General features: G+C 38.2%; 2 protein-coding genes across 5 annotated transcripts; both read left to right on the top strand.

Moving 5' to 3' along the window:
- The first annotated feature begins 438 nt into the window (after window positions 1-438).
- LOC139980132 (2'-5'-oligoadenylate synthase 3-like) lies at window positions 439-8,435 on the top strand. 4 transcript variants are annotated; one of them, XM_071991562.1, is made up of 3 exons: window positions 439-853; window positions 3,732-3,897; window positions 4,281-8,435. In XM_071991562.1, exon 3 carries the CDS (start codon window positions 4,291-4,293, stop codon window positions 5,872-5,874), a length of 1,584 nt encoding a protein of 527 aa, XP_071847663.1. In that variant the 5' UTR covers window positions 439-853; window positions 3,732-3,897; window positions 4,281-4,290; the 3' UTR covers window positions 5,875-8,435. The 4 variants fall into 4 exon arrangements, with proteins under 4 accessions (XP_071847663.1, XP_071847659.1, XP_071847660.1 ...); XM_071991558.1 differs by having other exon boundaries at window positions 442-853; window positions 3,732-3,948; window positions 4,281-8,434; XM_071991559.1 differs by lacking the exon at window positions 439-853 and adding an exon at window positions 2,138-2,297 and having other exon boundaries at window positions 3,732-3,948; window positions 4,281-8,434.
- Window positions 8,436-10,820: 2,385 nt separating this feature from the next.
- Window positions 10,821-14,988, top strand: LOC139980135 (2'-5'-oligoadenylate synthase 1A-like). Its single transcript, XM_071991565.1, has 2 exons — window positions 10,821-11,012; window positions 11,895-14,988. The coding sequence occupies exon 2, from the start codon at window positions 11,897-11,899 to the stop codon at window positions 13,226-13,228; it is 1,332 nt and encodes a 443-aa protein (XP_071847666.1). The 5' UTR covers window positions 10,821-11,012; window positions 11,895-11,896; the 3' UTR covers window positions 13,229-14,988.
- The last annotated feature ends 2,891 nt before the right edge of the window (window positions 14,989-17,879 follow it).

The raw sequence follows: 17,879 nt of genomic DNA, 5'->3' as shown, positions 1-17,879 counted from the left end.
TCCCATGATTTACGCCCCTGGACGTGAAAGTTGTAAACCATAATCTCTTGCGGGCTTCTCCCACATTCGTGGGAGCTTAAGCGTCTTTAAATGTTCTCCCTGATTATTGAATATTTGATTGGTTATTGATTAATTAACAACTGAGCGGTACACAAATGCGACCCAAGCTGATCGACTCATGTGCTAATCTCTGTTTTTGTTATACAGGTTGACCGTACAGACTGACGTGAGTGTGGTTTACAGTTAGCAGTATGATACGAATATCTAGCAAATCTATATCATACAACGATGCTTCGATGGCAGTATTTGCAGTACAAATGCAGTGTTAAAAATAAGGACCGACACACGCGGTTAGTACAGAAGTGTGTGCTATTTTTAACTCATACTCAATTTTGCAAGCCTATGTACAAACAGAGCAATTTCGCAATAATGTCAATGTTGGAATTTCCCTCTGTGATGTAATGACGTTTAATCACGTAATGGGAATCCTTGATTTCTGTTTGCAAACACTGACGATGAATCAGTCAAAGGTCATATCTTAATTTAACACAGGGAATTCCCAGTCATTGTACCTTGTTCAAATAATAAAAATAAAACATAAGTTTATCGCCATAATATATCATATTTAGTCACTTATATGCATTGATTTTTCTCTTTGTATTATTTCTCCCATGCGTGAGGTGATGTACTGTAGAAATATCCGCATTCAACGAATCAGTAAGCCAAAGATGAATACTACCATTATATTGTTAGACAACTGTGACAGGTATAAAAGCGTAGTGAATATTGGTCCACGACTACTCCATCAACCAACGTTATCATCTTCAAGAATTTATGATCTGGACCATTACTGGTGAGTTCATAGGCTTAAAAACAAACAAATATTACTGAACGAAACTTTCATATATGTTTCGGAAAAGATAACGTTAAATGAAAATACTCGTGAAATTTGTTACACTGCATACATGTATAAATATTTGGCTATACTCTTGCATAATTGTCATTTTGACGTAGGCTTGATATTATTCTCAGAAAAGAGATATAGCTAAACTAAAATGACTCTCTGTGTTGTCTTGCATTTGAAAGGAGCATGCGCCGTGTATGTAGTTAAGTTAGCTATATGGTTATAATCTACAGTGGCGCGCCCATGATTTGATATGTGACGGGGGGGGGGGGGGCAGGTTTTTAGTTTCACCGACTTGACTTAGGTAGGGGCATGAACCTAAACAAAACGTTATCGAAGTTATTATTATAGTCTGGATAGTCCACTACCTTCAGCCTTGCTTAAAGTGCCTTCGAAATCTCCGCTGACTTATGATGAGATGAAGTTAAGGAAAATATCAGTGAAGCGAAACTGGAGATATTGAAAGAAAACCCTATCAGTTGTTAGTTTCAATAAACATTTGAGCACGTTTATATGTAACTGTGATATTTGCGTGTGTTTGCATCAGTTGACCAGTCCTAGAATAAGAATACATACATCCATGCAGTGGCATGCGCAAATGGAAATGGGGGTATGGAGGTAATTTCCCCCTCCTCCATCGGCAGTCGGGGTTTTTATATTCAGGCCGGGCCAAGGCGGGGGGGGGGGTGGGGGTTTAGACTAACCATCCGACTTTTTATTAGCATAACCTTGAGGTTAGATCCAACTATAGGCTAATTTGTAGTAGAAATAAGCCTCAGAATGTATCGTTATGGGGGGGGGGGTGCGAGGGTGAGTGTGGGTGTGTGGGAGGAAGGAACCTCAGACACCCCTGACATATTTATGTCTAATAATTTAGGCAAAGAAACTCCGGGGTTTGCTAATAAATACGTTGTGTGAGATGGAAAAATAGGGTAGTAATGGTCCAGTTCTTTCCCTGACTGAACCATTTCTCCCGACTGATGGTCGGATGGGGCGCCGCTCACCCCCCCCCCCCCCCGCCTCGCTGCCCTCCCGTTTGACGCACGCCACTAGCCCTACGCCTTTAGGGATGGAATTAATGAAAGCACTTTGTTTCCTTTCCTTTCCACATCGACATTCATGCACCCAAATTAAGCACAAGAATTCCCAGCCTCCTTCAACAGAAATCTTAAAACATTTTAATATGCATAATGGCCGTTATTTGGAGTATCTGAACAACATTGCGAAATATTTGGATTGGTGGGGATTTTTAAGTTGCGTTTGCACTGATAACAACACGTCAGCGTAAGAAACGTATATATGTGCACGGAACGAATATCTACTTGTTAAATTCTGCTCGCAATCAAGCCTACCAGTGGAGTAACTCCTCTGTCAGGGATTTCTGAACTTTAAGGTTGGTCGAGTGGGGTAGAGAGAGAGAGAGTGAGGGGTAGGTGAACAGAGAAAGGGAAGGGGGTTGCGGGTGAGGGTGAGGGTTGGAAGGGGAGGGCGGGAGAGGATAAAGGCTGAAGGTATATATATTACTGCTATGCTAAGGTATGTTCTGTAATGATTATTGTTATACTTTCATATGTATCAAAGATATTTCTTCTCTCCATGACGGTATGACTCTAGGCTCATCAAGAATACAGGAATAAATAGAGGAGGGAAGAGGGTGGGTGGGGGAGGTAAGTGAGGGGGGGGGGTTGTGAGGTAAAGCGAGGAAAGCACAATAGGTACCAAGTACATTTACACACTAAAAACAGAAAGATCATATTTAATAATTAATTTAGTTATTATCGACGGACGGCTAAGTTCATGTCATTTATTTGTACATACATTATCGGGAACAGCTTAGTTTTTTCGAGGAAAGTTCTTGAGCAGAAGTAATTAGCAGAGACGAGTATTTGTGGCGACACTAATGCAGGTTCATTGATTGTTGCCGAAGTATAATATCATATTTAACTTAGCATTAAACTTCCCGTTTATTTTTCAAATTTCATATCCTACTTTCTTCCCCACCTCCTTCTTCATAGGTTCCAACCCCCCTCATATTTTGTCGTATAATGGTATGTAATAGCATAGTAAGGTGTATGTAATAGTATATAATACTCTAAAGCCGGATCCTCCATGTTACAAAATAATATTTGAGTGATGAAAGAGGAACACATTCTAAGCTTTCTGGTAAACTTGAATTTGCATTCAATCTTTATCCAAATATTTGTGGATATTGATAATTGAAATTGTCACAGAGTGTAACATTCTCCCTGCTTCAACAGTAAACTCAAATATAGTTGAACAGAGATATGCATAATACTGTATAGGCCTTTAATAAATAACCGCATTCTTGAGAACTATATACACTCACATATCACGTGAGCTATATATACCACAGGCAGTATAGTAGCACAGTATTTGAGTCATTGCAAGCTGCGCAGGCTCTACATGTCTATACATATGTGGAATATATATTTCATGCATTATTCTTTGTGCGCTTCCTATAACTTCCTGGAATATTCGGGTGAACCAGAAATGGAGGTGTGAGTATGATTACTGCACCCTCTTTAATCTCAGACAAAAAGAAATTAAAAAAATTATTAACGCAGCATTACCTATCCAGTCTTCGTGGTGTAAGTTAAACTACAATATCTCTTATATTTTCCTGTTCATGACACAATATAGACTCTACCCTCAGGTTGTAACGCTGCATAATGGATCCGCCCCTTATGATCTCAAAGCTCAATATTTCTGTCATGACGATTTTCAGCATCTAGACTATGCATATATTTTATTGTATTACGTAACATACATTACGACATTACTTTTTTCTTTCTCTTAACATGAACAGAGAGTTATCAGTGATGTCTTTAACGGCTAGACTGAGAGAAATTGCCGATGGACTTGCTCCAAGTCAACACACTGAAAAGAGAGTCCAAACTTATACCGATCAGATTAGAAGGGATCTAGAAGAATATTTTTAGGACGGTCCTACAATCAATCGCATTGAATTATTGGTTAGCATCGGCAAGAAATGGCATTGTTCTTAATTTCCCGGCGAGATTAAGGTAGGGGCCTTTAATGTAAAGAGAACATTATATGACCCTAGTAACTATTTAAAGTTTGCATCAAAACTTTACAGTTTCTGGGAATCAAATATGCATAGGCAAGTAGCCAGAAATCATGATATGAACTGTCAATAACAATTTATATGGGTAGGGGCGAACATAAGTCTGCATGGGATCCGGATAACGTCCCCGTGTCCAACATTGTTACGGGCCTGAATCTATATCATGCATAACCATATCGTCAAAGAGCAAACTTTAAGTCAATGCGTGACACACCAAGTACGAATACAAAACGTTTAGTTTAAAGTTATATTTTGCCTTTGTTCATGCAGATCTTTATCAATGGATCTACAGACGAGATTAAGGAATTTTGCTCAAGAGCTTGCACCCAGTGAATCTTCTGGAAAAGAAGTAGAGAGGTGCACAAATCAAATACGACAGGGACTTGAAGATTACTGTAACGGCAAGTCGACATTTAATCGACTTGAAGTCGTGGGTAGTATCGGCAAGAAAACGTCCTTATGGATCTCTATGGACATTGATATTGTTGTATATTTCGATGACGTCGTCCCTCCTTTCGATAACATCATCGAAACACTAAAGTGTTTTGTAAAGTCAAATTACGATCCGAATTGCCAAGTGACCAAGCACGCTGTAATGTTTAAATACGGTGAGTTCTTTGTCGACTTGCTTCCAGCGACCAATTTTGTTCCAAATTATAACAATTATAGAGGAAGAACACAGATTCAGGTTAATAATGTGTTGAAGTGTTTAAAATCTAATAGTAATCTGCGACATAAAGAATTCAGTTCTAGTTTATCAGGAGCGGCTGTAGGTTTTCTCAAAGAGCAAGATTCCTTCACACATTCACTTTGTCGGCTAGCCAAATATTGGGCAATGACCGTTCCGCTAAAAGGATTCTGTCCGGGTCGTTCTACAATTATGGAGTTACTTGCAGTTAAAGCCGCCGAAGAGACCAAAATAGAACAAAGACAAAATATCATACAGGGATTTCGCACATTTCTGTTCAAGGTTAGAAAAATCAATGAACTAGAAATTTTTTGGGAACACTGCTACACACAGGATTGGATCCCTCTTGAAATTCTGGACGAACCTCCATATTTAATGGACCCCACCAATCCATTTAACAACCTACTCAGTCCGAGGGCCGTTCAATACCTCGAACAATTGAAACGGTTTGCTAATAATACACTTTGCCGTTTGGAGAAAGCAGAATGCAACTGGGACCAAGTAGACCAGTCTCTTGCCGTTAAAAAGATATTCTTTCCTTTATCAAGATTTCAAAAACTTGTTGACGAAGGAGAGAAATATCCTGATTTCTTTGTTCTCGGCTTCAAGGAAATGGAATTGCACATGCCATCGATAAAGATCCATTCTCAGACTGCAGAACAAACAAAAGTAAAAACAAAAGTCAAGCCGTTCTTCCGCATGCTCACGTCCTTCATGTGTGCGATTTCTGATCAGGTCAAAGAGGCAATCAGCTGTCGCAACGTTCAATCGGTTAAGAGTGTTATGCTATCGAACATGGAAGACTTCATTGGTGGTGATTGGTTTGATTCGGCGGATGAGCACGACGAACGTGATGTTTCAATCTACATACCAATTTCACGGAGTTACACCGCAGATGTAATTGTTGTTAGTTTCGATTGGTGTCTCCAACAGGCAAGTGAGACCATTGGTGAATGTGCCAGTGACGATGAGACTGACAGTGCTGAGGGGGTTTTTACGTATGACGATGAAGAATGTTGTATTACTAAAGCATACAAGTACATTATACGTAAACTTTGTGGTATGGATATCGAAACTCAGCCTGAATCTTCTCCCTTGATTGTTTCTTGTCCGATCATGAGAAATCGAGCAAATAAGAAGAAAAATAAGCATCACAACGAAGTAAATGAACTTTAAAAGATTGCATTATTCTCGTTAGGAGAAGTTCCACATGCAAAGGCATTTAGGTCTAGCCATCGTAAGTTTTCTTGTAGCTTTCTATATGTGTCAGGTAAACTTCATAAACCCATAGAACTATTATTATGGGCATTAAATTGGTATGATACTTAATAGCTAATATTGAATACATTTTGGCCATTTTATCACTTGTTAAACTCTTGGTTTGCAGGCTAAACCTGATTGGAGGTGATACAATATCGCTACATTATATGTGACTCAGACCAGTTTAGAAATTAACGAGTGTGAAAAGTTAAAATATCGACAGTTTATGTTAAAATTTGGTTTCAACAAAATTCAAAATGAAAAATTTAGTTTTCACAATAAAATGTCGACATTTTAAAAAGAGAAAGATATATACTCCGTCGAAATGTTGAAATAAACGTCGGTAAAATCTCAATGTCAGGAGAAGTTGAAGGTTTGAGACAAAATAGTCTTAAAACTTCGGAATAATATTACGAAATTTCGACTTGCCTCTATTTATTCGAATTTTCATATCGAAGCAGCTCGAGAAATTACTAAATTAAAAAAACTAACAGTACAGAATAAAAGTCTGAGAAAAAAGGTCAGATAAAGTTGAAAGTCCAAATTTGAAGATAAAAATGAAGAACAAGTCGAACCTTTTATTTAAAACTTTCAGAATTTTGTCAGGAAATAGTTGAAATTTTGAACTTTTGAAAGGTAAAATTCGAAGATAAGATAGTAGTAACATGATGAAATCTTTTTTGCAACTTCTGATTTGGCTAACTGTATAACTTATAATAATAATATATATAGCTTATATATAATAACTAATAATTCGTCAGGGCAATCAACGCCTCCCAAATCACATCCCACACATTTTGATCACTTTCTTCGTCACTGCTGTTGCAATTTTGACCTCACTGGACCAAAGGAGTGACAATAGCTAATCAAAGAGCATAAAGAAGTGGAGGTAGTGTTTTTTACCAGTGTTATTCCAAACAGTCAAACCACAAGAAACTTTTCACAAAATATCTTTCCATTTATGTTACAGGTTTGAAGTTGATTCTTCTTAATTGGATATCGCACTCTTGCGATGTAAGTGTTATCTCTGAATTGACGTAACTTCATGTACGTTTGCTAAATTTGTTGACTTATTTTCTCCTATAAAGAGGGCGATTTGCCTTCATCAAAGGATGGATAATTTCGAAAACAAGACATGTTGGTGAATATATTATATATGAAGATGGCGGTCTAAGACTTAAACAAAATCGGGTAAATAGTGAGTTTTTGACATAGTGTCGTAATGTTGTAGTGAGGAACCTCAGACACCTTTTACTTGGGAATCAGTTTCAACGACTGCAGGGTCACAAGCCATCTTTTTAAATGAAAGGATTCGCTACTGTCGGTCCCATATTGCAGTGGGGTCGAATTGCTAGTCTGCTTGGTGATCTTTGAATTATGGGATTTTATTATAGACTTTAAATTTTTCGTACAGTTGTAACTGACTATCACGGTGTTTCTGTTAAATATTTTGTGAGGCCTGTGGCGCCGAGGGAAGTGCTTTGTTAGGAAGCAGGACACTTCGCCCAACAACCATTTCGCCCAACTGCTATTTCGCCCAACCTTACCATTTTGCCCAACCAGCCTGGTCATTTCGCCCAACCAGCCTGGTCATTTCGCCCAACCAGCCTGGTCATTTCGCCCAACCTTAATTAAATATGATATTTCAAAAGGAACGTTCGGGAATTGTTAACGTTACAGATACGAACCGAATGTTAAGGAAACTTGAGGATTGGTCAGTGTGTTAGGGGTTAGGTTTGATAGTAAAAGGTTCGAATATTAAGGAATATTAAGGAAACTTGAAGTCCTTTACTTTGTATAACTTTTGTAAGGAAACGTTCGGGAATTTTTAACGTTACAGGATACGAACCGAACATTAAGGAATCTTGAGGTTGGATCAGTGTTTTAGGGGTTAGGTTTGATAGGTTTGATATAGTAAACGTTCGGGAATTGTTAACGTTACGGGATACGAACCGAGCATTAAGGAAACTTGAAGTCTTGGTTAAATTGATTACATATGTGATTACATATGTGGTTACATTGATAAAGTGGTTACATTGATTAAATATAGTAATTCAATATTACGGACGGGTTTTATATATTTTTTTAAATTTAATAATTGTTAGTCAGTAGGATGGATCAGTGTTTTAGGGGTTAGGTTTGATAGGTTTTTATGAAGACCGATTCCCCTGTGTTTGTATAATAATATAACTTCCATTGTATGCGTAAACGCCTAAAGTAGTGTAATCCTCCCATTATACCCGAAATAACTGCTCAGCCTCCGATCGATATCGAGCGGACTTCACTTTTTTATTTACCTATTACGAAGTAACCTAACCCCAAATAAATCAAATTGAACTAGTGGAATAGAAAAAGTAATATTATTCTGACTGAATATTAGTAAAAATAAGGTTGGGCGAAATGACCAACACGGTTGGGCGAAATGACCATGCTGGTTGGGCGAAATGGCAGTTGGGCGAAATGGTTGTTGGGCGAAGTGACTAGAAAGCCTTTGTTATTAGCTTGGGGAAGGTACCCTACATTGGTTTTCACGTCCGTATATGGGGGGGGGGGGTGGGGTGAACCAGATGATATTCATGATGCGTTTTTTTTTTTTGCGCTGGTTGTTCGCTACCCTGTTTGGGTTGAGTGTACTATATGTATTCCGTGCATCCACTAGATTTCAAGGATTCGTCGTACACGCGATCGGCAGTATTGAATACGTCTCGTGATAATTAAACATCGATTCAACAACTTACTCAAAATTTCTCAGACACGATAAGTACCAAAAAGAAACAATTTTTTTTAAAATAAGCATGGAACCTGAAAAGAAGGGGAATAAGCGACTGTCAAAATATAAGCTGGAAGAACACAATCAAGAATCGGGCCAGTGCAACCTTTGCGATAACGAACCGCCCAACTTCGCCTGGAAGAAGTAAGAATACGCGACCGTTGGCGTTTATGTTCAGTTATATATTGTTACGAAGTTCAGATATCATGGTTTGGGAAACGAACATAATAAAGTAGGATAGAGAGGTTTTGTTTCTAAAATGAATCTAATACGTGTCTCTTGGTAACAAAAATACATAACTTAGCATAAATATATTACATACCTTAATACTTAAAGTTAACTTAGCGCGCACGCAAGGTACCTCGGCTACCGCTGGGCTCTCCGTCGGGGTGTCAAATCCCAGGGTAGTCGGTGTTGATTAAGTAACCGTAGTGCGGGTGTGGCTGGAAGCTTCCGGAAAGCGCTTTACGTAAATAACAGTTCCGGAAGAGAACAGGACCAGGTAAGGTAAATGATAAGTCCAGAAGAATGGTATCCAAAAGAGAGTTAAGAGAAAGTCACACACAGCGTGGATGGCATGGTGAAGAAAGGCCGGAACGGAAAAGGTGGGTTTTGTAAATGCTAGGCAGACATAGTTGTTTTACGTGGCGTGACGTACAGGTTGGTGCCACTGGGAGAAGAGACCAAGCCGCTCCTTGAAAACTAATTTATATGACATTCGGTGAGGTTACTCGACCGTAGCTTAGAACTGCACTGATTGTGCTCTACGTTTACAAATTAGCATAATAATATGTATGTATGTATGTATATATATATATATATATATATATATATATATATATATATATATACAGTGCTTGAATAGTAAAATGCATACACTGTCCATATTTTGGTAGTACCAATCATTAAATTGACGGGTTGTATACTAATTCTCCGACCATTTGTATCTCTGACCTATTAAAACTTGACGTATGGCCTTACCTCCCAACCTATTATGCTATGTCGATATCACGAATTGCTTTCTTGTCCGTCAAAATAAACCTGCCTTGGACTAATATATAACAGTACATTGTGTTTTATTAATTGATTTTACCATATATAATTATTTCAACAAAAATGATGTATGCGGTTTGACTAAACCAGATGCGATTGAAGAGGCCTCATTCGAGCGAGAAGGGGACGGGATGCACAAACTTCCATTAGGCAGTGGGACATTTTTTAAGTTACCTCAAAACTTTCCGACAAAATGGATCATCTGAACATTCTGTTCCACAAAATTCATTATTTGAATGTCTTTTTCCCTTCAAGATGAAATACACATTTTAATTGCAATCTTTCTTAGTATTTCAACAAACTTCTCAACTTCTGAGGAGCATGGACATGTACAAAGACGTGTACAAGAAACATGAACAAACATCTACTGTGTACGTATCATATAATTTTCACACTGTAATGCAGATCTTTTAAATGTAAATTCTTTTCAAGTCTATTTCTGCTAAACTTTGTCATAACCTTCAAAATGGTCTATGTGCATGCTCAATATTGTGTTGAACATAAGAGTCGTCCTGCCCATTTCGTAAAACTGCGAAATATTTGGGGGAAAACTCAATAATTATATAGAAATAGCGAGAGGAAGAGGTCTTGATTCACGTCCCCTTCATACACAAACATGGATTTCTTGAAAGGAAAAGACTTTGCATTCACTATTAGCGGATAGGTTTCGATTCAGACCATTTCGTTATACCATTGTGTAATTGTCATCGCATATTTGATCAGTTAGATCACTATGCAAAAGATATTATGAAAATGACGAATTTTACGGGTTCAAATGTGTATTTGCAAACCTTTTTTTACATCACCGTCCCGAAGCATGGGCAACGCCCCCGTGAAGTGTGACAATCCTTCGATCGCACTGTTTATAGAAAAACATTATGTCTGCAGTTATTCACAAAATTAAATGATTGAACTTTGCATAGTGCGATTTCAAAATTGGGTATTCCCAAATGTCGCAATGCGTATAGTCCCTGTTTGTTATGATTTGCTATGGATGAGACAATGATAATCTTCGCTGGTTGTAATCAAATTTATGACAATTAATTAAGAGAGTTCGGTGGGAATATCATCACTGGTTCTTTGACAATCAATTGGGTTGTATCGAATAACAAAACGATAAATTCTTACCCCATTAAAACAACCTGTTAAAAACTTAAAGGGGCACGAGAACTAGGAGAGGAATTTCCTTCATCTGAAATTATTCGGGCGTGATATTTAACGATTGAACTCGGTAAGTTGACTCTCTTTATTCTTAATTTATTCATTTCATGTCTGTCATATGAATCTACAACAGGCAATACAAACTGGATGAGCACTCTGTGTACGAGAGCAATTGCAGCAGTCAGAGTACAAATCGGAGGACTTAATGTGCACAAGCATTTATAAAAAATTTCTTTCGTGTCGGTAGTATGAGTACAAATTGCAAGCATGCATACGGAATAGAGTACGGACATATTTCACGTTTGGTACCCGATAGTTATGTTCGCAAAGGAAACATTTGTAAACATATATTTGAAGTAAAACAGCTTAAAAAGTGTAGTGTATTTTAGGCACTTTTTCAATATTCATCAAATAACATGACAATCGATCAAACTAAAGCATTCCCTCAAGGCGTTGTCATTGAACGAGTGTTCTTATGTCGTTTTAGTATTCTCAATAAAGCCAATTGATTCACAATAAAACAATAAATCGGTGATTGCATTATGCCTTCCATTTTTTCATCAATTTTTAAATACTGATAATTTTTTCGTTATTAATCGGAGTTGAATTTGTTAACTGTAGGATCTAAAATTGTAAACAAATGAACAAGATTAACGCTAGAGGCCGAAAAATAATTTCAATCTGGGATATTTATGTGAAACTCTACCTTATCCGATCACAATTTAAAAGACTGCATGTAGGCCTATAAACCTTTTCAGTTTCAAACATATGATTGACATGTTTTGAAGTTATTAATATTGTGCTTCTTTTCTCTGTCATGGATGTTTCCTTCCATAGTATGAATAATAAAAAAAATATCTATAGATCCTGTAAGATCGATGGGAGTCTTGGCAATGTTTTCAATTTACTATTAATTTATTGTTTGCTTTGTTTTTGTTTTCGTATCAAACAGATATGTCTTTGAGCATTCAACTCAAGCAGTACGCTGATTCGCTGGCTCCGTCCTCTGGTATCTTGGAGAAAGCAGGAGAAGCCACGAAGCTCATCCAAGATGTTTTACATCGACACTTGGGATCTAAGTTCTCCATCGATCGTATTCGACCACTCGGTAGCTTGACCAAAAAGACATCACTCTGGTTCAAAATGGATATCGATGTCATCATTTATCTCAATAACGAGATGCCACCGTTCAGTGAATTCAAGCAAAAGCTTGATGACGTCATAACCATGAATATTGATGAAGATTGCAAACAGAGTCCTCTGGGGTTGTCTCTGACCGTGAAAGGATTCGACGTGGATTTGTTACCTGCTAGAAATTTCTTGTATTCAAACGGCTACTCTGGGGAAACTGATGAGATAGGCGTGCAGGTTGCCAACACGCTAGAACATCTGAGGAACAACAGACGAGGAAACTATATGGATTTCAGCACGTCACTGTCCGAAGGAGCTGTAGCTTTCGAGCGAAATCATTCAGCATTTTCCCACTCCTTGTCGAGGCTCGCCAAGCTTTGGAGTACTACAATTGGGATTCCTGGATTTTCCTTTGGTCGCTCCTCTATCATGGAGTACCTTGGTGCATGGGCTGCTGAGGAAGAGGAACGTCGTGGAAGTAGGGATATTCTGCAAGGGTTTCGTCGATTCCTGACGATGATAAAACAGTCGCACAACTTAAACATAGTTTGGACGAGATACTATCGAAGGACCGACATCCCAGCGGACATTTTACACCAGCGTCCACTGCTGCTTGACCCTACCAACCCGTATAACAACATGTTACAAGGAGCTCTTGGTGATAACCTGAGGCAAATGAGTGCATACGCAACGGAGACTTTATCCCGATTAGGCAAGTCAGAGAGGAACGAAGGGTTTAGTCTTAAGATGCTATTCGAACCTCAACCAACGTGGGGGGTTATGTTTAAATCTCCAAAAGTCAAGACACCTCAAAATATCTTGGTAAGCACCAAGAAATTGGAAATTGGAGAGCGGCTCTTACTACCGAAGATCGAGAAGCGATCTGGAGAAAGAGGAGTAGATTCGAATATTGCTTCGAGTTATCTCTTTTCATTTACTGACATCGTGGCAGCAGCTGCTAAAATCGATGGAGACATGGGCCACGGGCAAGGAGAAGATATTGCAGAAAAGGTCAAGTGGGAGCTCGCGCAGTTCATATCCTCTGGTACATGGTCATCATCGAGTGAACGACATGAGGACAAACACACGACTTTCACGATTCCCATTGGCAAAGATGCGACTGATGTCATTACAATTAGTTGCAACTGGGTTTAAAGGCGAATTGGAACTTGTAGATATGTTTTCATATGCCATATAACCTGCGCTTTTTCATCTTTCAAGTAAATACAAAGTAATATAAACAGCAAGCATTTCGTCTGATAGAGATAGATACAGAATCATGCTTCTGCTTCCTAATATGTCTAACTTCAAATATTTAACATCTAACCTACTAAAGAGTCGACGTATTGTGTAAGTTTACTCCTATGACGTTGCAAATTGCTTGGGCAAACTGCAAGAAAATTGATGCTTAGTTTACTACTGATTTTCGGCAGGTGAAATGGTACCTCCACAACGTATATGAGAACAGTCTAGTTTTCGTAATCTTAATGTTTATATTGTTTACAAAACGCGTTAAGTGTAAACTCATCGTGCAATGTACAACTAAATATGAAGTGATGAGCTACTAACTCGAACAAACCGCTGGTAGTGGTAACTCGGGATGGATATATAGGAGGTGCAACATCGACCATTCCTGCTTCATTTTGATGGCATTTGCAGCGAATATATAGGTTCAAGTTTGTTTATCTTTAGCTTCGGGGCATGTGTCAATTGTGTGATAAATTAATCACTGCATTATAATATTCATGCCTAAAGTTTTAAAATTAATGATGCAACTAGACAGTGCGTTGTCATGATGTGATCTTCTGTTTTCCGTTTGTAGAAAGAGAGAGGAGAGGGGGCGGGGTGGGACGGCGTAAGCGAAGGAAGACGTCGTACTTCATTGTCTAAGTGGTGCGGTACAGCCATTGATTTCTCCGACCCTTTCCCTCGTAGGCTGTTAGAGATATATTTGGTCCAATTTGATGAGGTGATATGGACAAAAAAATTCAACATAATTAGCTCAAAAGTTGCAAAATATAACACCGTTTTTTTGTAAATAAAGCACTCTTAAATATATATTAATTTTTAAATAGGAGGGGGTTACCCCTTCTCCAGACTAAAACATCCACCCCTGGGGGGGGGTTGGAAGGTCCCCAGGATGATGAAGGTGAAAGTTAGGGTCACCAACCAACAGGGGTATAAATCTATGTTAATGAGGTAGCAATACTAGGATGTTCACATCATGAATGGGAAATCCTTATGAGTAATCTTGAACATTTGAAGAAGCGCTCTGCAAAATCATAAGATATTGCTTCCCTCTTCAAAAGTTGTGCATAAGTTGAGTCAAAATGTCAAAAGCATCATTTTATATCATGATTTCCTTTTTACAACCCTGTAGCCAGATGTTAAACAAAACACGCTAAGTAAAACATTTTGTTTGATGAATAGAGATATAATTGGTAGATAGACAGCGATGGGTTTGCTTGCTATCATTTAACTCATTGCTATCATTTAACTTTGCACTTTTGCACTAACAATTGTTTTAGCAACTATTTCCAAATGACTTATAAAAATATCTTGTCTTTGGTAGGAAACTTTATGCGTGAGACAAGAATGTCATTGAGTCAATTTACATTGAATTACAGTAACCAAACAAAGAACGACACCTAAGCAGCGAACTTTAAGTATACATGGCATGTCATAATTTGTAATCTTTGTTCGCATATGACACCTATTGTTTCAACAATTTGTTTCCAAGACCAGCAGATAAGAAACCGACCACAAATATTCATAATCCTATACTGGATATTATGTTTATTGAATCCAGTTATAAAGTTCATGTGATCAATATCCACATATGATATCTTATTCGATCCAATCGTGTTTCTTATATCATCTGATTAAAAAAGGATTAATATTCATCCATGATATCTGATTGAATCTCCTCATGTTTCTTATTTCGTCTGATTAATAACGATGGAAATAATTGACCGAATATAATGATTTAGCTTAAAGAATCAGGTTGTGTCTAATCTTAACCTTTGGTTCAGAAATCTTCGTCGTTTTAGGCACACGAACACAGTGCTGTCTAAAAGACAAAAACAAGTGAAGAACATTACCGTTTAATGACGTAAGAATAAATCCAATCACGAATAAAGTCAATTCAAGTCGGTTAGTCAATTTTAGAGAGTGGTCTTGCCGACGTTCTTTGAGTTTCGCTTCTTCCCTCTGTGTTTTCATGCAACAATGTAGCGGGCGGCAATAGAGGAGCGGGATCCACCAGTGGGGAGTAATGTCAGTACTACAATACAACAGCAGCTTCGGGACTGGGCTTTATATAGGGTCGGAGTCTTGCCAGCCACAAGAATACGTCGCCACTGCAAAACTTTGTCGTGTTGGCATTAACCTTGTGTTATAAAGATTCTTTGGAAACTAAACAGCCATAGCAATAGAGGAGCGGGATCCACCAGTGGGGAGTAATGTCAGTACTACAATACAACAGCAGCTTCGGGACTGGGCTTTATATAGGGTCGGAGTCTTGCCAGCCACAAGAATACGTCGCCACTGCAAAACTTTGTCGTGTTGGCATTGACCTTGTGTAATAAAGATTCACTGGAAACAGCTATTACATAAAAGAAAGGTGATCAACACGTCAAGTGAAATGTTCATTTCAATGTTCTCAAATAGCGCAATAGTAAAGACACATTCATGATATCACAATTATGCTAAAAATAAGGTTTCTTATAAATAGGGCGTTTTATATGAGTTGTTCAAGTAACAATGGACGCAACAACATATTCCTAACAGGGGAATCACATCTAACTTTCAAAACAAAGCCTTTTATTACCTTTATGCCAATTTATAAGGCATGCAGTGCACGCTGAATTATAATTATTATAATCACCTTATGGAGAATGTTGTTCGATAAGAATAGTTTAGAATTTAGGAAGATACCAATAGTTCATTTAAATAGACGACAGTGCAGAAGACATCAGTTATAATCGCTTGTACTGAAATTCGACAATTTCACTCAGTAACGTAACTCCTCTGCCTCAATAAATATCGATGCCAAATGGCACGAAATTATGTTATAATTTCTATAAGTACAATGCATTAATAACGGGCGATAATGTCCCATATATGTCAGCAATTGGGGGGGGGCTGGGTGCTAGGGGAGGGGTTAGCTTGGTAGAGTGGTCCTGAAGCTAGTGTTTATATCACTTAATCTGACCTGGAACTATAATTATACATTTAGTACATACGTATACTCATATAGAAACCCAACCCAATCCAACTAGAACTTGAGGTATAATGGGTAACATGGTTATAACAACAACATGAATAGCAGCTTAGCACACAGGCTTAGCACCATATATGTATGTTTCAAAACTCCTATGAAATATATAATTATCACAAAAACACTTGAAAACTATCACGTATGCCATTGCTAACCATATTATATATTGAATACACAGTATAAGTTACTCATAGTGTTATATTACTTATATACGTGAAATGCAATATACTATAAAAGTATCAAATGCAATATACTGGAAAGGAGGTTAGCGAATGCTGCGTGCTTTATCTGGTGGCTTAGCAGATAGCCTCAGCGGTGTATGGGAGCGGTCCTTATTTAATTTACGCTATAAGCGTAATCTATAATCATGGCTTATTACAACCCAGGTGAAAAGTTCTGTTTCTCGTCGAGGGGTTGATCAGATGAGAATGAAACATTAAAAACTACAAGTCTTATGTAGCACAACATTTGAGCTCCCTTTATGAAATACACGAGTCATTATGAGCCTGATAGGCCAAGCGCCTACACGAGTCGGTCACAAACCTGGGGACATTTGATATTGTGTCCTTTACCCTTCATAAAGCGTGGGGAAAGTTGTAAGTTGAAATTTGTAAGCCATAACTCTTGCGGGCTTCTCCCACATCCGTGGTCGCTCAAGCGTCTTTAAAATGTTCTGCCTGATTATTGAATATTTGGTTGGTTATTGATTGGGCGGTACACAAATGCGACCCAAGCTGATCGACTCGTGTGCTAATCTCTGTTTTTGTTATACAGGTTGACTGTACAGGCTGACCGTGAGTGTGATTTACAGTTAACAGTATGATACGAATATCTAGCAAATACATTTCATACTGCGAGGCTTCGATGCCAGTATTTGCAGTATAAAGCCAGTGTTAAACATGAGGACACACGTAGTTAGTACAGAAGTGTGTGATGTTGTTATCCATAATCGATTTTGCAAGCATCTGTTCAAACAGAGGAATTTTGCAATGATCTCAATGTTGGACTTTCCCTCTGTAATGCAATGACGTTTACTCACGTAATGGGGAATCCTCGATTTCTATTGCGCCGTACGGCAACACGCAGTATACGTGCTGCAATTTTTATTTATTTATAAATACTTATTGTTATTCATTTATCGTTTCTTCTGATAGAAATTGGAAGGGAGGGAATGGGGAGGGACGGGTGGTGGGCAGGAAAGGGGAAACCAGAAGTTCTTGAAGCAATCAATACCAAGCCGACTTTAAATTGAAATTCGCAAATATCCTTTGTAGGAAGGGCTGGGGGTCCTCCTCAAGAGAAAAAAGAACCCCAATTGAATGGTGTGGTCTGAGTTATTCTCAGATATATATAACTCTAACTCTGTGCTAACTCTTTCCTTATGGGAGGACCAGATGCGAATGAATTTTTTTAATTATATAAAGATTGGGTGCTGCCGTGTTCACTGGAGCCGACACCTATGTACAGGGTTGTACGGGGTAGAAGTCAATTGGTGCATCGTGATACATCATATTTAAAACAAACTTT

The sequence above is a fragment of the Apostichopus japonicus genome, chromosome 14, assembly GCF_037975245.1.
Source record: "Apostichopus japonicus isolate 1M-3 chromosome 14, ASM3797524v1, whole genome shotgun sequence".
Classification (NCBI taxonomy): domain Eukaryota; kingdom Metazoa; phylum Echinodermata; class Holothuroidea; order Aspidochirotida; family Stichopodidae; genus Apostichopus; species Apostichopus japonicus.
Note: the sequence above shows the minus strand (reverse complement) of the source record. Positions and strands in the feature narration are given on the sequence as shown.